A 23,452-nucleotide genomic window follows, 5' to 3' on the forward strand; every position below is an offset into this window, starting at 1 on the left:
TTATGTATGATATATAATTATATATATGTTCTAATATCACTATAATATGTAAATGCATAAATGTCTAATATACATTAGGAATATATAATGTATTTAGAAGCTCTTATTTATATTTCAAAAAAATATTGACTAATAATTTCTTTTGCTCTTAGTTTCCTTGTTTGTTCTTGTAACAGTTATGCTGGCTTCATACAAAGATAGCCAAGTAGAGTTTGAAAATATAGAACCAAAACAGGAGGGGTGCCTGGGTGGCTTAGTCAGTTAAGCATCGACTCTTGGTTTCAGCTCAGGTCATGGTCTTGGGGTCATGAGATGGAACCCCATATTGGGCTCCACAGTCAGCATGGAGTCTGCTTGGGACTATCTCTCCTCTTCCCTCCCCTCCCCCTGCCTGTGTGCTCTCTCTCTAAAATAAATCTTAAAAAAAAAAAAAACAGTAATATCAAGTAATTTTAGGTAGGTTTAAAAACAAATGGAAATAGAATGCTGAGTGGCAGTAACACACAGGCTGGGAAGCAGAGGCATTGGAAGGAAAGCTTGCATCAGGGGAAGGAGATCACCTTTAGACTAGATGTCAGGTATGCATGTTAAATCTGATATTCTGATAATCTTTAATCTGCTATGCTTGGGGCTAATCCTGCTGTGGACTGTTCTGTTGGTTCTCACATGTGGTATCCCTCGTGTGTCCTTATTCTTTTGGTGATGAGTTTGTCTTTGGTTTGGGGCTGCCCTCAGGTCTGGTCTTCCGGAGAGGTTCGCTGCTTGCTAGTGCCAGGCAAGTGTGCAGCAGGAGGAAGGGGGTGAGGATATCGCACACCCAGGACCATGGTTTATGGTCATTGTCCTGTGACTTCACAAGACTTGGCAGGTAGTTAACTTCAGATCACAACTATATGTGATTTATAGGCTTGGGGTCATGACTCAGAAGGGAGACTTTTTATCTGTTTCCTAGCCTGGAGCCTAAACTGAGACAGACAGACTTCCTTGTTTTCCCTAGTGCAAGTGGGTAGATTACACACACACACACACACACACACACACACACACACCCCTGCACTCTTTTACTGATAAGGGATCTTCAAGCCTTCTAGCTTAGTGATTGTTCTTAGTTTTAGCTCACTGCCTCTGTCAAGGCTCAGGGCTCCTTTTTTCCCCCAGTAATATTTAATGCCCTGTCTCTGTAATCTGACGGTGTGCTGCCGGGGCTGTCTGTCACCTTGGCTTGTGGTTCCCTTTTAACTCAATAATGAATTGAAAAGAGTATTATATTTTCTCCATAACCTCTGAATCCTTTTAGTAATTTTTTTTAAAAAAATTCCTTCCTCTTAGGACCAACTCAGCATTTTCTTGTAGGATATTTGATGAGTATAATGTTCCCCACTTTATCTCTGCCCCTTGCAAGGGGCTGTAACAGATCTATTCTGTACCTTTGGTAATAATTCTAGCTTTCAGGAGTACAGGGGTGATTCAGTCAGTTAAGCATCTGGCTCATGATTTAGGCTCAGGTCATGATCTCAGGGTCACGTAGGGCTCTGCTCTGAACGTGGAACCTGCTTGAGATTATCTCCCTCACCATCTGCCCCCTGCCCCCCGCCACCAAATTATAGCTTTCAAACATTTTTTGTTTCTATCAGCATTGTTTTGTGGCCCATTTTCTAGTTCTAGTGGCAGATCCTTTCACTTCTTGGTTTCTAAGTTGAGGCTCTAAATGGGGTAAGAATTATTTTTCTTCATAAAGATGGCATCTAATTCTGTGCTCTTTTCTGATTCTTCCTCCCTCTTTCTTTCTTTCTTTCTTTCTTTCTTTCTTTCTTTCTTTCTTTCTTTCTTTTTCTTTTTTTGGAAGGGGGAAGAAATGTGTAGAAGACCTGATTATTTTAGATTGAGGAACTTGAATTTAGGGGACTTAGCCTTCATACCTTGCTTTGTAAATAAGAGAATCACCAGTCTGGGCAGTTATGGGGCTTACTGAAGACGAGTTAGCTCTCCCCAGCATCAGAATCAGCGAGAAGCATTCACTCCATTGTTTTACTTTAGCAGAAATGGGAAACTAAGCTTGATTTATATCTTACGACTGGTCCTTTATCCAGTGTAGAGTGAAATCTCCCTTTTAGAATGTCAGTTGCATACACACTTTTTATCTAAATAGTTACTAAATCACAAAAGGTTAATTAGCAGTCTGAGAGCTTGTGCCACATGTTCTCTTTTCCACCTGGCTACAGGTGGAAATGACTACATTATTGTCTTAAAAAATCACATTGTGTGGACTGTGAGGGGATGTGCAGCAGGCACCAGGGGGATCATTTTGGTACCCCTGTAAGCCCTAGTGCCGTGCAGTGCCCCACCCCTAGCTGGCATTCTCTAAATGTCTGTGAGTGTGCAGACAAGTCAGTGAGGTGCATAATGAAGATGAACACCGTATGTGGCTCCTTAGCGTTCAGGCTTGATGGAATTGTTATGACTTCTTTCGAGATCACATGATAGGGTGAGGTAAACGTCTCAGATTGGGAACATCTGCTGTGCAGGGCAGCCAAGAGGCCTCCCTCCACTCCATCAGCCTGAGATGTAATTGGTGGATGTGAAAAGGGCATGAATGGGGACTTCTCTTTTTAGCATCAAGGACAATTTTTTCGGAATAAAATAATCCTGTTTTATTTACATCTTTGTTCCTTGGGCAATGCAGAATTCTGCAACTTCTCTGATTACAGAGAAATTTCTGACTTGTGATTTGGATTTAGCACAATAAACTTTTTTTTTTTTTTTTAAAGATTTTTGTTTATTGGGGCACCTGGGTGGCTCAGTGGGTTAAGCTTCTGCCTTTGGCTCAGGTCATGATCTTGGGGTCCTGGGATCGAGCCCCGCATCGGGCTCTCTGCTCAGCAGTGAGCCTGCTTCCCCCTCTCTCTGCTTGCATCTCTGCCTACTTGTGATCTCTCTCTCTTTCTGTCAAATGAATGAATAAAATCTTAAAAAAAAAAAAAATCTTTTTTTTTTTTTTTAACTTATTTGACAGAAAGAGATCACAAGTAGGCAGAGAGGCAGGCAGAGAGAGAGGGGGAAGCAGGCTCCCCACTGAGCAGTGTGCCCAATACGGGGCTCAATCCCAGGACCCTGGGATCATGACCTGAGCTGAAGGCAGCAGAGGCTTTAACCCACTGAGCCACCCAGGCGCCCCTAGCACAGTAAGCTTTATAAAAGTGTTGAGTTCCATCTGATCATGTTTTTGTTTTCCCTAGATTTTTTACGAATGATATGATAATAATTCAATGAGGTGGTTTTTTAACGTTTTTGAAAATTACTGTTATGATTGAAATAGCACGTCTTGATTCTTGAGAAAGAAGAGAAAATGAACGTTTATATACTTCTCCTTCATTTCAGTGCATTGTAGTCCAGGCTCTTCTTGATAAAGTGATTCTAATTCCAGATTAAGTTATTTTTATAAGTACACTGTCAAGCATTACTTTTGATATTTGCTTTAAGTTTTAGAACCACATGGAGAGCAGTGACTTAGGCACCTGTGTTCCCGGGGCTTTCCATGCTTGCTGCCACTGCTTTTGCTCTGTTGTGTTTTTTAGGCAGGAAATGTAGAGGATGTTCTTTGTGACCTGCCACATTTCTGAAACTGTTGTATAATATCCTCATGTGGGAACATCAGTATAGTTGGTTGTGGGATTTATGGACCTCATTTTCTCTATTTAATGGAGATTTAGTTTGCTTGTGTTCTGTCCTTTGGAATTCTTCTGTCGCAGTAGCTTGGCAATACCCTATTTTGTCTCTCTTTCTCTAGGTATTTGATTTGTTAGCTTTTTGTTTATTTTTTTGTTTTTTCTTTTTATACATAAAGAATTTTTATCCTTACCCTTGAAATTGCAAAATCTAACCAAGTTATATCTAAATTCTGGTTGCTTTTAATTAACTCTGTTTTGTAATTTACACAAACGCAAACCAGTAATCTGAGGTCTTTCTTCTTAAGCAGTAACTTATGTTTCAAGCTATCTTACTCAGCTTTGTCCTGATCTTTCTCGGATTCATAGTAACTAGATGTTTCCCTCTATATGCCTCCTTTCCTTTGACTCTTATCATCTCTGATCTTCTGAGTGCTGAGTGAATTTCTTCAATATGTCTTCAACTTGCCATTTCATGTTTTCTGGAATTTTCAACTTTGTTTCATTGTTTGAATTGCTGATTTTAATTCAGAAGTTGTTTTTCATCTTTGGTGGGCACAATAGTGGTTTTCAAAGATGTCCATTACTTAACCTCTGGAACCTGTAAATATTCTACTTTATTGGACAAGATGTGATTCAGTTAAGGATTTCGATATGGGGAGATGATCCTAGGTTATCTGGGTAGTCTAAGTGTAAGCACAAGGGTCCCTAAATGTGGAAAGGGGGAGTGGATGGGAAGGGTAGGCATTAGAATGATACAGTGTGAGGAAGACTTGATTGGCTGTTGCTGGCTTTCAGGGAAGGGGGGGCCAAGAACCAAAGTATGTGGACAGTCTCTAGAAATTGGAAAAGACAAGAAAAAGTCACTGTACAACCTTTGGAAAGGAACACAGCTCTGCTAACACCTTGATTTTCGCCCAGTGAGAGACCCACTTTGGAATTCTGACCTCCAGGATTACAAAGTAATCAATTTGTATTTAAGCTGTGTGGTGATTTGTTACAGTAGCAGTAGGAAACTACAATCTCCATGTAGTTTTTACTGGTTTTTTTGTTTGGTTTTTTTTGTGTGTTCACCATGGCTTGTGCTCTTTTCAGTGCTAGTACCCTAACAAAGTACTTTGAGAATACAAATCAGTAATGTCCTATAACTTAATCTTTTTCTTTTAACCTTTCCTCCTCCACCAGTAAATCTGCTCAAGGTGGGTATTTTCTATTCTTCAGAATGGTCCTCTCCTCTGAGGTTGCATTTTTGTCTTACTGTATTTAATTTTTTTTTTCTGTTTGCTGTACTGTTATAAGCATGACTGCTTGAGTGTATTATAGTCCAATCATAGTTGAGTTAGATTCTCCCTGAGCTTGATTTGGGTTTCTGCCTAAATCCCTTGAGTCCTCAAGAAGTAAGAAAGCTGGTTGACTCTACCCCGTTGGTGGCTTTGTCGGGGTCACCTTCACTTATACTCCAGACCTCCTTTTTGCAGATGAAAAGAGAGGAGATTTCATTCTTCTTTCAGTTCAGTCCTGTTACCCTCAATTCAGCTGACATTCCCTCTTTTTCTCAGGTATATTCTATCCTTACTATTTCCACTCCAGGCATATTTTGTGCTGTCTTAATATTTAGCTTGCAATTTTTATGAAATGTAAAGTTCTTATTCAGAATTCTCTTGATACAGATAATAATAATTTAGCTCAGTTTTCTTATTTCACAGATGATAAAACTGGGGTTCAAACAGTCATGTAAGTTATGTCATTAAATGTGGTCTGGTGTTTACAAAGTTGGAACACTGTGAAATACTGTGTGCTTGGTGTTTGATTTAAAAATGGATTTGTCAAAAAAAAAAAAAATGGATTTGTCCAGAGAAAGTAAACGGTTATAGGGGCTAAAGGGAAGAGAGAGTTTTGCATTTCTAGTTAGAATTTATTTTTTTGTGTATTATATGTCCTTTGCAGAAAGGAAGCTTGTAAACATTTCTGGAATTTATTAATGCAACCAACATATAGTTAGCATCTAATCTAACAGTTGAATGCTGTACAACAATGAACAAGAAAAGATTTCTGCTCTTATAGGGTTTATGGCCTATTATGAGGAAGTGTTAATTGAGCAATTATTATACAGTGTGCTGAGTGTTATTGTGGGATAAATGCAGAGAGCTGTAGCAGAAAACACCTTGCCTAGACTTGGGAATGTCTAGGGAAACTGACGGTTTCCTTTCTGCATGAAGAATGAGAGCAAGGGAGCCAGGTGAAAACTGGGGGATGATTGTTCTAGGCCAGTGGGAGTCAAAGTGTGGTCTCTGAACCGGCAGCATCAGTCTCATCACCTGGGGAACAACTTTATATCTGCCGAATCAGTAATTTTCAAGATCTGGCCAGCAATCCATGTTTTAGAAACCCTCCAAGTGATCTTGTTAGAGAAAACCACTGTTCTGAGAAGCAGAGATGAGGGAGAGCACATCCCATTACCTAGAGCTAAAGAAGAGGGCTGGAAGTCATTAGCCGTTTGGGTTGAGGCTGGAGGTCAGGTGTAGGAGTTCACAACACTTGGATGGAAGGTAGACCCCTTCCATTGTAACGGAAGAGGAAGAAAGGATGGATTCTTGAATAGGTGATTTTGTTTTTCATCAAAGAGAACAACAGTAGGTAAGCTTCAGTTAGCCACTGTGGAGAAGAGGGAGAATGATGGGAAAATCAAACCCCTTGTGCTCCTGAAGTCTCCATTGAGGTTAGATGTCATGAATTTAGATCAGAAACAATCTGCCAGATATGTCCGTTTTCTTGAACGTTTCTTAGAAGCCTTGGTACAGATGTGGAAATGACATCCAGTTGCATTCAGCCAAGACTGGTGTTATTTCAAGAGACTGATCGCGGAAGGGCAGTGAGGCAAGTAAGCTAAAGGAGAAAGGTCTCTTCTTCCTTATCTGAAGTTACAATAGTCAAGGTCTGAAAACTGAAGACTTTTTCATAATTCACTTAGTGGCAAAACCTCAGAATGAATTTATGTGAGGTTATTTATAACTTATTTATCTAATTTAATGTATATGTTAATATATTTTGCTATAGAAAATAATGTGTATGATTATGGAATGAGGCTTCAAATTTTGTTGGGGGATATTTTATTGTCTGAGGATTATCTACTGTGTAACTGTTCTTAAAACCAGAAAAAAAATAATTGAGTTTTGAAGGATCTGACCTCAGAATCTTCAAGGAGAGAATGTATTTCTGTCTTAGCAATAAAGAGGTTGAAATGGATACTATGAAATCTAAGCTGTATAGGGAAAGGGAGAAAATAGCGAGAGTATCCCGTGGGGAAGGTAGGATGCGTAAGGAAATAGATGACTTCAAAGAATTGATGTATTGGGCATCAAATGAGAAAATTGGAAAAATGACAGGTGTGGTGAGTAATTAAAGTGTAAAATTTATTTCCAGAGGGAGATAGTTCCGAGTGGTTACAAAGTTCAGGGTGTGACCATGGGAGTGGGCAGCTGAAATTATATGAATTATGAATTATAATGAAATAGAAGGTTATTAGGGTTGGGGTCAAGAAACTGAAAGGCAAGAAAATTAGATGAAATAACCAGAGGACTGGCAAGATTTGGGGTAGAGTGGGACATGACAAACCAGGTTCTCAGATCTCGAATGAATGAGACTTTTTGGAAAGTAAACAAAATTACCAGGGTGTGTAAGACAAGGTCTTCACTCATTTCTTGGGCCCTGATCTCCTTAAGAGACAGCTTAATGAGATCTCCTTATCAAACAGCTGATAAATAATGATACACATGGTAAGGGTAATGATAGAAACATGATCTAAAAGGTCTTACAGTCTAAATGAGGAGAGACTAAATGTCTGGACAAGTCAGAATAGTAACCATTTAATAAGCATTTCGCACAGTGTTTATTAAAATTTATGCACACCCTATGGATATTCAGTATAACATTGGATAAAAAATAGTGGTTAAAACTGTCATATTTGCTAAGTCATTGGTTGAGCATAAAAAGTTAGGATGTGACCTGTCTTTAAATAATTTCTGATTCTAGGAGTCTCAGACAAACTCAAGGCTTCAGGAAAATCTCTATTGTACTTGATGTGTAATTTTCACATTTCTATTTTATGTTACTCTTTATTTTCTAATTTTAATCATTTTATTGACTACCTATATTATGTTATAAACTTGCTCAGTCCCCTTTGGATTCAAGTGAGGATAATTAATAAATGAGTGTATTCTAATTGCTGAAAAATAAGAACACATAATAAAACGTCCTTACTTCACATTTTGGAAAAACCTGAAAGACACTTCACTTTTTGTAGAGCAGCGTCAAAGTGTCAACTACAGTTTGGATTACATTGGAGGTTACATTAGGTAACATATTTTTTATGTCCTCCAAAGAGAAAAAAAGTTCTCCAACGTCATAGATTGGTCGACAAATGCTATTCTGGGGATAAGGAGTCATGGGGGTAGACAGTGTTGACCACAGGAATGTCGAACAGCAAATGCTGGCTTTGGGCAGAGCAGCTTTGATGCATGGTGACCTCTCTGAAATGTTGGTACTGATGGGCCTTGAGGGGACTTGCATTACAAAGTGTTTGTCACAGATCGAACATACTATGTGAGAACAGAAATGCAGAATAATGGAGCAATAATACCCTCTCTATAAACCAACTGTGTTTACAGATTGCCTAAATAACAGGTCAGTGTAGGTTTTACGACGGTAAATACTCCAGTTGCAATCTCTGCTCAATTTTCATCTGTCTCATGTATTTTAAGCAAGATTTCTGGGCCATGTGGCTTTTCTAGTAGACTTCAATGACCTGCAACCACTAAGCATAGACCTTGTCATTTATTCAATTCCAGCTGTCTTTAATCTTGAGGACACTAAGACACTGAAGAGCCTTGGGTTTTCAGCATAATAATAGAATGTTATGCAGGATCAGATTTTCAGATTCTTTGCCTTTGTATATGTGTGTGTGTAGGTTTTCTCTTTCTTTCTTTCTTTCTTTCTTTTTTTTTTTTCTTTTTGCCACATTTACCATACTTTACATCTTTAAATTTGGATCTGTGGTTTCTTCATTCTTTTTCATCTTCCTTTCTCTTTTAGTTCACAGCCATGAATGAACCACAGTGCTTCTACAATGAGTCCATTGCCTTCTTTTATAACCGGAGTGGAAAGTATCTCGCCACAGAATGGAACACGGTCAGCAAGCTGGTGATGGGACTTGGAATCACTGTCTGTATCTTCATCATGTTGGCCAACCTACTGGTCATGGTAGCAATCTATGTCAACCGCCGCTTCCATTTTCCTATTTATTACCTAATGGCCAATCTGGCTGCTGCAGACTTCTTTGCTGGGTTGGCTTATTTCTACCTAATGTTCAACACAGGACCCAACACTCGGAGACTGACTGTCAGCACGTGGCTCCTCCGCCAGGGCCTCATTGACACCAGCCTGACAGCATCTGTGGCCAACTTACTGGCTATTGCAATCGAGAGGCACATTACGGTTTTCCGCATGCAGCTCCACACCCGGATGAGCAATCGGCGGGTGGTGGTGGTGATTGTGGTCATCTGGACTATGGCCATTGTCATGGGCGCTATACCCAGTGTGGGCTGGAACTGCATCTGTGATATCGAAAATTGTTCCAACATGGCACCCCTCTACAGTGACTCTTACTTAGTCTTCTGGGCCATTTTCAACTTGGTGACCTTTGTCGTCATGGTGGTTCTCTATGCGCATATCTTTGGCTATGTTCGCCAGAGGACTATGAGAATGTCTCGGCATAGTTCTGGACCCCGGCGGAATCGGGATACCATGATGAGTCTTCTGAAGACGGTGGTCATTGTGCTTGGTAAGTTTTGTCTTGACCGTTAACTTATTTTATAGAATATTATTGTCTTTATATAAAACCGTATTTATAGTGGTAGGCAAATGAACATACAGGAATTAAAAGGGGGATGAGGCACTTTATAGCAAATGTCTAGGATGAAGTCAGCACACAGCTCTTTCTACAGTTGCAGAATTGGTTTTGGGGAAATGTCTCAGTGATGCGCTGTAAGTAATACAATGTAAAAGAGGTCATAATGAATTTAGCTATCAAGTATTGAAAATAACAGCTTTCAAAGGGTTTCCTTATAGCCCAAATCATGTTATTTTTTGCCTTGTGGTCTCTTTATTACAGATTTTCAGAAAGTAAGTTGCTTTTTTATAATATGAATATGCTTTCATATATAGTTGTTTTTCTGAGACTCTTTCTAAATAAGTTATCTTCCACATTCTGTAGTTGTAATTACAAATATGGCGGTAAACATGCTAAGGTTTTGTATAGATCTGCTGCACAAAATAGCACTCTGTTGACCATCTTAATGGAAACTTATGTTTTCATTAAGTTTCTGTTTTTAGTGGCGGAAAATTCATATTTCAAAGTGAAGAGGAAGATTTTATTTTCCATACACTCCGGTAACTTCTGCGTTTCACTGTTGTTTTTCTTAGATGTAAATGCATGGGAAGGATCAGGGGAATATATTTATTCATTTACATACTCAGAAAATACTTCTGAGTACATCATATGTTCCAGACCCTGTGCTGACTCCTGGCCACGTACCCAAGAAGAAAAACAGAGAACATTTCTTTTTGAGCTTAGAGTACCTGTTTTAAAAGTTCACCCAGTGAGGGGTGCCTGGGTGGTGCAGTAGGTTAAACATCTGACCTTTGGTTTCAGTTTGGGTCATCATTTCGGGGTGGTGAGATCGAACCCTGCATTGGGCTATATGCTCAGTGTGGAGTCTGTTTGGGACAGTCTCTCCCTCTCTGCATCCCCCCCACTCTTTTTCTCAAATAATAAACCTTTTTTTTTTTTTTTTTAAATAAAAAATAGAAGTTCACCCAGTGAAAATTTGTTTAAATAATTACCCTCTTGAATTACACTTCTTCCACAGGCTACATTCAGATTAATGTTTGATCACCATTTGAAAATATCTAAACATCTTGAGCATTTCATCTTTTCCCGTGGAAATTCACTGGAAAGTTCCTGTAATGCTCATTGCATCAATTTGTAGAGCAGTGTTGAATGAGTGTAACTTGGATTGTGTGGCTCCTTGGAAACTCTGGGACTCATATTAATCTGAGCCACTGGAGAAGGGAACCCTAATTATGGCTAACTAAGCTAACATTCTTGTTAATGCATCAGTCCCATCCATTTGGGTAAGGGCGAATGCATCCAGGAGTTCATACCTGATTATCCTGCTTGTGGTCCTCTGGTAGACCTCCAAGAATAAAAACAAAACCTTGAAATGGCTGACACAACAGAAGCCCTGTCTTAGTTTACCATGATTGTTATTTTTGTGTGAAATGAAATAACATGAGATGTTTTACTTCTACGTCTACTGAAATAGTTGTTCATTTACTGATGTTCTGAATGTTGGTTGAAACTTTTCATATGGGTGTACTTTTTCTATTACTATCTTGAGTGCTGCTTATAGTTCACAGAAACACCAGTAAACTGACTGCTGAACTTGAACTATGAACCTGCCAAGTTATTGTTTTAATTTTGCCCTTTATATAATGTGTAGCACCTTCTGGTGTGTAGTAAGTTTTCATGATTCATATAAAATTAACTTCTGTGCTTCATTGGATCGTTTTACAGGTTAGATGAGAATTATTTTGAGGCTTTATGGGGCAATAGCTTTGGTGTAGATCCGCCCCTGAGTGCCTCTCCCTCACCACCGTGCCAACCCCAAACATGAAAATAACAGGATTAATGTTGCCCTCTGAGGTTTAAACTAGTAGCCTCTGTGAAGATTGAATATGTGTAACTATCTCTGGAATGAATAACATTTTTTATAGGGGTGTGATGGAAGAAATTTTAGAACATGGAAAACTCCAACCAGGGTGATATGTGAAAAAATTTGGTGAAGCAAGATGTGTATGTGATTGTAATATGAGAAGGAGAAACTAAATGGACTATAGCCTTTTTTAGAAAAGCAGCATGAGTGGAAGAATGGGTGGGGTGAGGGAATGGGTGGTTGGAAAGCTTAGCCTAGGGAATTCACAATCCTCAACAATTGGATGTTTGTCAAGGTGATGTCTAATTTGTATAATGTGTTCTTCTGAATCCTGTGTAGTCATAATGATTGGATGGAAGACATGACTTGTTCTTATAGAAACAAATCTAGTCTACTTGAAGCTCTTCCCACTGTAAATTCATTTATTGATCATCAGGCTTTGTGGGTGCACATTTGGTTTTTAACATCTGTTTTTTCTGCCAGATTGTCAGCTTTGTGATGGCCAGCAGGGACTGTTATGACATGTTGTCCATTTGGTCCACATTACCTGTCATGGTATCTGGCACAAAGTAGATGCTTATTAAGTAACTGATGAATGAATGAACGTGGTGCAAAGCCATCAAGGCTTCAGAACTGAGGAGCAGAGAGAGCCGTGGTGAATTCACTAAGCTAAGACCAGTGTATTGAGCTGTGTGGCAGAAGATAGACCTAGGTACACTTCTATCACGTTAGGTGCCTTCCAATCAAATACAACAGCTTAGGAGGTGACTATGGGATGATGATTAAGGTTTAATTAATTTTGTTAGAAACCTTCAGTTTCCATTTTGCCATGTCAGAATGTCCTCTGGGTTTCAGACCTGTTCAGTTCCCATGATCAACGAAAGATGTGTTCGTCAACAAGTCAGACTCCCAGGAGTCAACATAAAGTAAAGACATCTTTGAGATGTATCATGGCAATACCGGTAGCAATTTTTCAGCACAAGGTTGTATGTATGCTACTTTTGAGGACTGAGTCTTAATATTTTTCGTTGTCAAATACTTATGTACCATTAATCATGTGCCCAGCCCTTCTCTACCTGAGGAATTAGTATTTACCAAAAAACCAAATCAAACAAAAAAACAGCTCTACAGAATATAGGTGCCATTATCTATTTCTTATCTTCACCTTCCAGAGGTGAAACCTGAGGTATGGGGAGATGAGGTAACTTGCCGGGAGCCACACAGCTAGATAAGGACAGAGGCTAGAAAACATTTCAGGCAGTCTGGTTCCAGAGCCCATGTGGGGTTTTCCTGTCTTTTGTTTTTACCTCCATGCGATCCTGCCTCTATAATAAAAACAACTACCAGCACAGGCTGTATTTTGTTATAAAGTTCCAACAGCTCTGTGCTATTTAATGGAAACATCGTGATCCCATTCATTGCTGTTGATACTGCCTAGCTGTCTGTGCCTTGTTTCCTCTGATGAAGAAATCTCGAAGGGAACATTCCCTTACTCCTCTTCCTTCTGCTAAAGATGCTCATGACAGTCATTTTGTTAGTCCGTTTCCACTGCTTGGTGATGGAGCACCAAGAACCAACTGTTGATTTGTGAGAGAGTGTTTTGCTCAAGGTGTATTTCACTTAAGGATTCACGGTTCCAAGCAAAAAGCCATGTAACCCTTCCCCAGGCTTGAATTCTCCCTATTGACATTTTGCCAAGAATTCTGGAGTGTGTTCCTAGTTGAATCAGAGTGGTCATCAAGAAGTTCTTCCTTATTTGAACACAGTCTATCTTGAGTTGTTAAGTCCTTGCCTTTCTTGCCATATTCCTCGTGTTGACCTTTGTGTTGGTGATAATTAGGAAAGCAAAGAAGCAGGATTTGGAAGGAGAAGAATATTTACTGTATGGAGGTCTTGGCATCCTTCCCCAGGAGAGAGTAAGGGACATAAAAAAGCAAAATAAATCCAGGTGGGGCTTACCTCTTTGGGGAGCAGGGAGGAGTCATGGTTTTTTTTCTAGTTTGATCTGCTCTGGTTGGAAATGATCATCACTGAAATGAAATTACTACCTTTTACCTGCATACCCTGTGCCAGGGTCAATACTTGGCACCAGTCTTCACGTGCCGTATATAATCTTACCAAGGTGTTATGTCCCAATAATGGGTCCGTGATTAAAGGAGCGAGACTGATACAAAGCGAAGGTCAAGCAAAACTTTATTTCGTGCCAAGCATCAAGAATCTAACCGAACGTTCGGGGCCGCACCTCTTACAAGAGAGGGCAACCCTTCTCTGTTTCACAGTCTAGCTTTTAAGGGCAAAGGCCATATGGTCAGGCCTGGCCACGCACAGGTGGCCAATGAGATTGTAACACACACACAGGCAACTCCACAGTGATGCTAGGTGACCAATTGAGACAATTTACCCTAGTAGACATTTGAACCAGCCTCTTACACCTTGATTGGGATTGGCGCCAAAAGGGCTCCCAAAGGGCGGGGCCCATACTCCTTGGTAACCAGGGAGACAGTATGCATGCCCCCCACTGATCGGATGTCTCCACCTGGCCTGACCCACCTTTGTATCTGGGCTGTGTTACCTGTAAATCCCCTGGGGGAAGGGGAGCAGGGACAGTTTCTAAATAGGTCCTTACACAAGGAAAGTCGTATTTCGCCTGTTTTATACTGAGGGAACAGAGTAAACAGAGTTATACTGAATCTAGCAGAGGTCTTGATGCTTGTGGAGGAAATGCCATTCTGTAGGATGGAGGCAGAGAAGGAAAGCAGTGGCAGGAGCAATGCTCCTTATCTTCCAGGCACTGAAGGAATCAGGTGTGATTAGCATATGGTGGGTGTGCTGGAGAGTTTTGACTGGAGAGTCAAAGCCTCCATAATACACCAAGGCATTTAGGCGTCTGGCTGTAGGTGATCAAAGGTGGTAAGGGGTTCCTGATAACACCAGTTCCCTGTAGGGGTTCCCATATAATTTATCATCCAAATGAGATGCCTTTGGTAGTGAAGACAGGCACTAATTGGTTGGGACTCAGGAGCAACAGGCCTAAACCAAGTGTAGTCCATGCAGGGTGTGTGGTCACTCTGCTTCTGGGTTCTGCTTTTTGTTTATGGTCTTTCCACTTTTTCTTTTGGCTTTTTAAATGCAGATTTCAACTCTGGTTTTGATCCATTGTATAGATGGTGAGGAAGAACTTCTGTTTTTTGTTTCTGCTTTGTTTTAAAGCAAGGATCTGTCCAGATTTGAATTTTAGAGCTGAAAGAGTCCTTATAAATTACAAATAGTACAAAAACAAACAAAAAAAATTACACCGTCCAGCTCCTTCATCCTACAAAGAGAGAGACTGAAGCTCCCGGGCTAATTGAGAAATTTAGATCTGAGTTCTCTGGTGGCCCAAGCCAAGATCCAGGTTTGCTCACTTCCAGAAAGGTTCTGTTCTTACCAGGTATGTCTCCATGTTGTTCAGTCCCACCCACAATTTCCATCATTTTCTTCCTTGTGAACTTCAGCATGTATTTATGGGGCTAGACTGCCAGGATGGGAGTAAACATTGTGGCTATAAAGGTACCTGGACCCACAGAAAGGGTCACCTTGAATTTGGCCTTATTATAACCACCTAGTAATCTCTGTAATGAAACTATGACAAAAGTCTTTGGGAACTGAATTATTTGCACAGCAGGTAATTTTTATACATTATAGCATCCTGTCAGCTTTAATAACAGCAGTTGTATGAATTTCTCATTTATCTTAGTTTATTATCAAGTTTGTTTTACCCACGGGGAGTGTGTATGTGTGTGTGTGTTTTCCCAGTTAATATTCATCAAGGTAGATGCCTCTGGGATCTTTCCTGACTCTGCTGTTAACCATTTGGGTGATTCTGGGCAAATTACTTTGTCTGTGCCTTAATTTCTCTGTACTTTCATCTGTAGGAGGAAGTTGGCTAATTTGATTTCCAAGATTACAGTTCTGCTTACCACCCTGTCAATAAAACGATAAGGACATAACTCTCGTGGGTCAACCATGCAGAATTCTCTAGTAGAAAACACAGAAATAGAAATGGAATAAGAGCAAGGGATGGTCATCTTTCTCCACATCCACTTCTTTAATAATTAGCTTTAGATGTCTATGCCCCATTAGAGGGAGGGGCACATTCATACAGGATAATCTCAAATGAATTGTTTTGCTTTACCCCCCTCCCCGCCCCCATAGAGAGCTCTGTGCCAGGAAGAGAAGGCTTCCCAGTTGGTCCTGTTGCGAGAGGAAAGGAGTGGGTACCAGAGGCTCTTATTCCCTGGCCGCCGGTGACCAGCTGCACATCCTGTTGCTCTGCACACGAACTAGAGCCATCCTAAGTCTCCTCAGGTCCCTGTGGCATCCCTGTTAAGACCTCTTTGAGGTGGGACCTAAGAGAATATTCATGAGAGCCCTGATTGTCTGGCCAGCCACACGGCTGGCTTGGCACCCTGGGTGTGGTCAGGAGGGACATCCTACAGAAGCGCCACAGGGCAGCCCAGACCCCAAATCCACGGCCCTGGTCAAAAGCAAAAACAACTTTGAAATACCAGTTCTTTATACCCTTTTGTTGCCCAACTCCATTCAAATATTTTTACTCAGAAGCAACTCTCAAACCGAAAGAAAAAACAAAAATACCGCACGAACCTAACAGAGTTTCTTTTGAGGTGTGGACGGAGCAGCCAGAACACGAAGCTCTTTCTTATTTTAGGCCTCATGCAGACTTCGTGTTCCTGGGGCTCCTGTCAGTCCCCCTGTGAGCGCTGCACAGACATTTGTCCTTATCAGGAAAGGTCCCAAGAGATGTAATGATTCCTTGAACGGTGCGTGGTGACCCCCAGGAATCCACTGTTGCTGAGGGCTTGAGCGAGGGGATTTGGAATAAGATAGGCCAGAGTGTAGAATTCGAGCTCTGACTCCTCTCTTACTGGTTTCGTAACCGTGAGTGCTTGGTTTAATCCCTCTGAACCTCAGTTTCAGAATTAATAGTGGGACCTTTCTCAAGTGGTGAGGACCACTGGATGCTGCGCACACGAAGCAAAGGCAGCCAGGGTCCGGCTCATATAAAACCCGAGAGGTAGCAAAGCTCCTCCTTACCATTAGGTCTTGTCAGCACGTGCACCCTCGCCCTTCTGTCCTTTTGCCACACCCACAGGCCAGCAGACCTCGGCCAGTGGATTAGGTGGTTGAGATAGTGCTTCCTTTCTGGGCCGCTGTGTAGACGTCCTACTGTGTTTTAGCTGCTCTCGGCTCCAGTTACAGCCTGTACCTTTGGTTCAGACGGGCCCTTGCTTTTCCAGAGCTCTTGTCTGAACTGCAGTGGTGTCTGCATCTTCTTGAGCCGCAGCTCGATGTACTCAAAGTCCTGTTAGCGTCATAAGTAGTGGCAGTTTTGACTTGGTAACTCTCTGAAGATTAAATGGCATTAACCCTTAAAATGAATTTTGGGGAAAAAAAAAAAAGAAAAAAAAAAGGGCTTCTGAAACGGAACAGGCCACTCTGCCAGTATCTATCAGAAAAGGTCGTCGGGGGTGTCTGGGTGGTGCAGTCGGTTAAGTGTCCGTCTGACTCTTGGTTTCAGCTCAGGTTGTGAGCTCAGGGCAGTGAGATCGAGCCTCATGTCAGGCCCCGGGCTCAGTACGGAGTCTGCTTAACGCTCTCTCCCCCTCTGCCCCTTCCCTGCCCTTGCACCTCTCCCCACCGCCCTGCCCATCAAATAAATAAATAAATCTTAAAAAAAAAAAAAAAAAAAAAAGGTCTTCAGTTCCTTCAAATGGACGTGCTGTTATTAGGGCACAGCTGGTAGCCCAGCTACCGTGAAGGGCACCGGTTCTGTTTGCTTTGGACCTACAGTGAAGGACACGTTTGGTGTAAATGGAAGACTAGCCAGAGACTGGGGTCATGACACCTTATTGCCGTTCCCTATTCAGGCCCAGCTTGACAGTGTATCCAGGTAGGGTTACTTGAGCTGGGGCCTCATCGCTGTTCCTCTGGAAAGAAAAGGATAAAAGATAACTTAACTCCTACTCTCTCACTGCTACTTCATCAGTCTCCTCGGAGTACCATTATGGACATTCCAACGATGGCGGGGCTTTATTATTTCCCAGCACCTAGAACAGGGGCTAGCATTTAGCCAACTCTAGATATTTGTAGAATAAATCAGTGAAATATACTTTTTATTCCGGATGGAATTTTACAGGCTCCCCGGTAACAATAGAAATATACCTGTCTGGCTTGAAATTCAGCATAACGTAATAATGAGTCTCATTCAGAGGAGTAGTTGTAAGGCAGTTCCATGTCCTGCCTGTCAAGGACATTTTGGGGGGCTACGTTCCAGAGTGAGCTTGTTAATAATAGTTTATTTTGTCAACAAACATGTATTGAATGTCTAATAGGTCCTCTGTTAAGGAGTAGGTCCTCTCTAAGGATAGGGATGCAAAGATCAGTGAAAATAGAGGCCCTGTTCTCAAGGAGCTCTCATTTTAGTAGATCAGGATAGGCCATTTAAGTTAGATGCAATATAGTATGGTAAAAATAAAATATGCAAGGTGCTGTGAGAATGCTGTCTTTCCATCGGGGCGGTGAAAAGGAAAGACTTCGTGATGGTGATTCGGAATTACAGCTTAGATGGTACGTAAGAGTTTGCCATGTGAACCCCAGCAAAGAAATAATTTCAGTAAATACTCTTGGAACTCTGAATTGAATTAAATATTCAGTCACCTCCTTAGAGTGCAGTTAATGTGTCACTTAGATATGACCATAAGTCCTGCTAGGCTGGCAAATCTGCTGGAGGCGGGAGGGAAGGCTTGCATAATTTTAAGACAATATTGTGTGTATCGTTTTTTGCCCTCATTTTTGAACTGGTATAATACATCTTTTTTTAAAATTGACCATAGTTAGCAGCTTTACATGCAATTGTTTGTAAAGGAAAGGAGTTCCGTTACTGACCTGTCAGGAAAGGGATGGATTTCTACATGTGTAAATTAACATCCTGTGGGAAGTAAGAAGGGCTCTGTAGTGACATGTATGTTTCAGGGCCTGAAAGAGTATTGCCAGGAAATATGGACACCTACACTTCAACACACATATGTGTGTGGGAATTGCCAGATTTAGCAAATAAAAGCAATTTTGGGGGGACGTGCTAACAAAAGTACTTGTTGTTGATCTGAAAGTTAGATGATACACTTTATCCTGCAACCCCAATACACAGCGTTGAATGGGAAGGAACGCATTTTAGACGGCAATCAACTCTCTCTACAAAGATTTTTCTCTCTTATAGGTTTCCATATTATCCTGAGATCGATTTAAATACATGAATGGTTTCGCTTATTTAATACTTCTGATATGTATTTTGAGTTGTCTAGAAATAGAGGGACATATCTGGTTTAATAAAATCTTTTATCTGTGTCTCGAAGTTATGTTGGCTTACGAGCATACTGTATACGACATCCATCCAGTTCAAAACTGAATTATTCTCTCCTTTTACATGTTCTTCATCATGCTCTTTGGGAAAAAAAAGTACTTTAACAAAAGTTTGTTTTTCCATAGGAACAAAGGATTTTTTTTCCCCCTAGTGTTTGTACCTTTGATATTTTTCTTCTTTGAGGTTTAAATTACAGCCTTATGCTGCTGAGAAGCGACTTTTTATTCATGTATTTTAGTGCAGATGATAGTGTCTAGACTGAGTGTGGTCATGGCTTTACTTAAACCCTGGCAGGGCTCCTCCGCCAATAGAGGAGTTACTGTGATGATCCAAAGCAAATAAGAAGTTCTAATAGGGTGACACAGCAATAACAGGGTCTTTTTTGAAGAAGTGGGATTTAATCTGGCATCGGGAGACTGGAAATTCATGGCTTCACCTATTTATCCTGCCCAAGCAGACCTTTGTTGACACAAAGAACACTGCATTTTAAGCAGGGTTTTCCATGAGTTCATTCTAAATGGGCATTTCTGCACTTCAAAAAGCTTCTCTTCATGCAACCAGAGTGAATTCATTTGCCCGAGTTATTTTCCTTTCTTTTAGGAGAGGGGAAGATACACTTAGGAGTCCAGGACCTGCCCAGCGAACTGATGAAGTGAAAAGCTGACAAGCTTTTGCGGCAGCCAGCAAGTGATTCACCATGTTAACGCTGCAGGGATTTGCTCCGCTAACCTAGCTGAGCACGTGGTAGCCTGGAACGCTCCTTTGTAAATTGCCCCTGCCCCAAAGGAAAAGCCACCCTATAAATTGAGGAGCTGGAATTAGTGAGGTTCAGACCAAAAATGGGAGTCTGTATTTGGACGTTCTACAAAGTATGTATGTAATGATCCAGATACACAGAAGTTGTAGAGATGAGAAGCACCAGCTTTATTTAGTTTGGCAAATTCTATACTGTCTTGGTCAGGGGTCGGGGGGCCAGGAAAGAGGTTTTCATAAAAATAAATTATTCGCGGGGTGCCTGGGTGACTCAGTGGGTTAAGCCTCTGCCTTCGGCTCAGGTCATGATCTCAGGGTCCTGGGATCGAGCCCCACATCAGGCTCTCTACTCAGCGTTGAGCCTGCTTCCTCCTCTCTCTCTGCCTGCCTCTCTGCCTGCTTGTGATCTCTGTCTGTCAAATAAATAAATACAATCTTTAAAAAAATAAAATAAAATAAATTAGTCGCAAGGTACCATGCACATACTCTACCATATTTGCAAGTATCAATACATAACAGCATTTTATTTAAAATGCAAGAGGATGCTGCGGAAACAAGATGCGAGCAATAAGTCTAGAACACAAGACTGCTATAATTCTGTAATGGAATGTCTTAGCATTGTAGTTCAATCTGATTTGGTTCTGTCACTTCTAAGGCTGATGCCTTATTTAAACTTAAAAGGCATTAGAAGCAGGAGCAGAAAAAAATAGGAACAGAATTAGAAAATGCAGTCATTCATAGGTTGATCTGTCTATAGTACATTACATAGTAAGCGATATATTACAGTATAATACATGACCCACGTGTCGTCCCTCAGCAACCAGGCTTACAGCTTTAATAATAGTGTTGTAGGTAGCTTTATTACTCTGTGACTTATTGAGGTATGGAGTACTTTGACCCATTGTTTCATGCAGACTTCAAGGACTATCTTTATAAATATATGTATTTAAATCGGAGTAACATTTTTGTTGAGAAGGTATTTTCTGAAGTGTATATTACTAGTCTGTTTTAATTACTTCAACAGTTTAACATATAGCACAATGAAAGCATTTCTAGTTTGCTACATTTTTCTTCAGATTTAAAGTTCTGAAGTTTTTAAGAGAATCATGTTTTTATATAGCTTATAAAATGACTTAATTTATCAGTTTTTAAAAACATATCAGGTTGTAACAAATTGTCTACCATTGTGAGTTCTCATTTTTCCTCCCACATTGATTTTTCCTTGACCTTACTTTACAGCTAAATTTTATAAAAAGTACTTGATTTGGAGGGGTTAATTAGTATTAAGTGTTATTGAGTTTGGTTGTTAGTTTTATTTTAAATTAAGTTTTGCTACCAATTTTAACATCTCCCAAGTCAATATTTATAGTTTTGTTAAAAAAAAAAAAAAAAGATAATGTTAACATTCAAGGGCTTACTAGATCAAGACTCATTACATCCTACTACTTTGCCCCAAATATATATAATAGACAAATTTCAAGCAAGAATCTTAATCCCTGTGAATTTCAGTTCGCTCATCTGGCAAATGTGGATAATACATTTTTGTGAAGATCATATATGATAGTGGTTGTGAAAGCTCTTTGTATAGGAAATGTCACATAAATGTAAGTTATGAATGTTTTTGCAGCTGCTACTTATAGAGCAGTGACCAAAAAAACGTTTGGAACGCCAAGCAAGAAATGTGATGTAGAGAGTTTACAAAGCCATTAACCATGTTCTAACTTCCAATTTGCCTCTTTCTTTGGGCAAAGCACTTAACCCTTGTGATAGTTTCTTCATCTGTACCATGAGGGGCTTCACTCTGTCAGTATCTCTCCAGGTGTGCCTGGAGGACCACCAGCCCGTGAATCACCTGGGCTGCTTGTTGAACAGGCTCAGTCCTGGGTTCTAGCCCAGACCTACGGGAGCAGATTCTCTGTGGCGGCATCAGTTGAGTCATGTAGACCTGGCATTAAACCTGTCCTTGCTCATTTCTAAAATCTATTTCTCAGGGGCACCTGGGTGGCTCCGTGCCTTCAGCTCAGGTCATGATCCCAGGATCTTGGGATCGAGCCCCGTGTCAGGCTCCTTGCTCATCAGGGAGCCTGCTGCCCCTCTGCTTCTGCTTGTGAACACTCTCCTGCTCTCTCAAATAAATAAAATCTTGGGGGAAAAAATCTATTTCTGCCTCTCCTACTAAAAGAGACACATAATGAGTACCACTTACCCAATGAGTAAGACCGGTGATGGGCCCCACACTTGGGTGTTTGTGGACTTGCTTTGCCAGCCATGGAATGAAGAGAGAAAGTAATGGAGGTTGGAATTATGGAGAAAATGATATTACTAAGAGAAGGTGCTTGGCTCTTAAAAAACTTCCTGTGAAGAAGATTGATATTTTTGCACTAAATAGACTTTACTCTCAAAATAGTTGAATATCCATGCTAATTGTTAGCACCCAAGGAAAACTTGTCACCTTTAATGACTGAAAATGCAGCTAACTTACTGTACAGGTCCCTTGAGAAATCATGGCAAGTCTAAGATTTTTTTCAGGTAGACATGTAATTTTCTATTCCAAGGAGAAAGTTTTTGTTACCTCTAAAGGGGAGATAAGGCAACCATGTTCTTTTGGGGGTGGGTAACCTGTTGCAGTTACGTGGGTCTGCATGGAGACCTTGACAGAGAAGGACAGAGCGATCATTTAGTTGTTCACAGGTTACATAAAGAATATTCTGTCCCCACTATTCCTTTGTTTTCTTCAGCCTGGCATAAGGAACATGGGATTAGAATGGATATGTCCATGGGTTAAAAATCCCAGTTCAGCTGACCTATCAACTTTAAACTTGGGCAGTATTTTTAAACTTTCAGAGCTTCTTTTCCCTACGGGTGGGGAAGAGCATTACTTACCACTCTCTCCTCAAAAGGGGAGGTTATTTTGAAAATTTAAATGATGCATGTTAAGTGCTTATAATCCTGTCCGGCACCTGTTCGAGTGAACATGCTTTTCCTGTTGTTCTGTGTTCATGAACGTTCCGCCTGCAACTGGCCGCAGTTAATCCTTTGAACTGTTTTCAAAGCACGGCCATTTCTTGGAGATATTTAGCCACTTTACGGGCCTCTGTTATCACCGGTGGCACTTTTGCCCTGTCTTCCCATAGAAATGGAGCTGAGAGCCCTGTATGGGGATTCAGCCCATTAGTTTGTCCATGCACATCTATCCATGTAGAATCCTAGAAACTTGGTGTGGAATGAGAAACTTGGTGGAAAATGCAGCTAACTTACTGTACAGTACATGCGTGGAACACTCTTGTCTCTCTAGAGACCACAATGTCCTCAGCTATAGAGGGACTGGTACAGACACTGAGCCACAGTCTGGGAGGGAACCATTTTCTGGGGCCACTCCCCGGATCTAGTCACTGCCCCTGAGGGCCATAAAGAACACTGCAAGTATTTACTAATTAATTCAGTTCACATGGCCTCTATTGCCTTTTGGGTATTAGAATAACAAATACCAAAATGTATAATCCCTACTCACTTACCAGGATGACCCAACTACAAGGCCGGATGGGAGTAAGGTTGATGACAGGTAAGTTATGAAGCAGATTTGGCCCTGCCACCCGAAAGCCCCCAGTCTGGTAGGAAAGATTCCATATGTATATAGGTGATGATTGGAGAAGGCAGGCGGTCACAAAAATACCAACAAGGAAGTACAGATAAAGCTGTCTAAAAATGGAGATAAGGGAGAGAATCCTATCAGTAGTATAATCAGGAAAGCTTTATGTAAATGAGGTTTGGAGTGGTACAGCCTAGGTGAGAGGGAGGAATCAGATATTGCTGGACTGCATTTACCTCTTTAGATACTGAAC

The 23,452-nt window shown here is 40.8% G+C and overlaps 1 protein-coding gene across 6 annotated transcripts in view; it reads left to right on the plus strand.

The window, feature by feature from the left end:
- LPAR1 (lysophosphatidic acid receptor 1) overlaps window positions 1–23,452 on the plus strand; it is a 200,209-nt gene that overhangs the window by 137,686 nt on the left and 39,071 nt on the right. For all 6 annotated transcript variants that reach the window (XM_059141420.1, XM_059141415.1, XM_059141418.1 and 3 more), the window contains one exon: window positions 8,757–9,504. In XM_059141420.1, coding sequence (XP_058997403.1) covers window positions 8,757–9,504 — 748 coding nt within the window. The remainder of the gene's footprint in view (window positions 1–8,756; window positions 9,505–23,452) is intronic.

Source organism: Mustela lutreola, chromosome 12 (genome assembly GCF_030435805.1).
Source record: "Mustela lutreola isolate mMusLut2 chromosome 12, mMusLut2.pri, whole genome shotgun sequence".
Classification (NCBI taxonomy): domain Eukaryota; kingdom Metazoa; phylum Chordata; class Mammalia; order Carnivora; family Mustelidae; genus Mustela; species Mustela lutreola.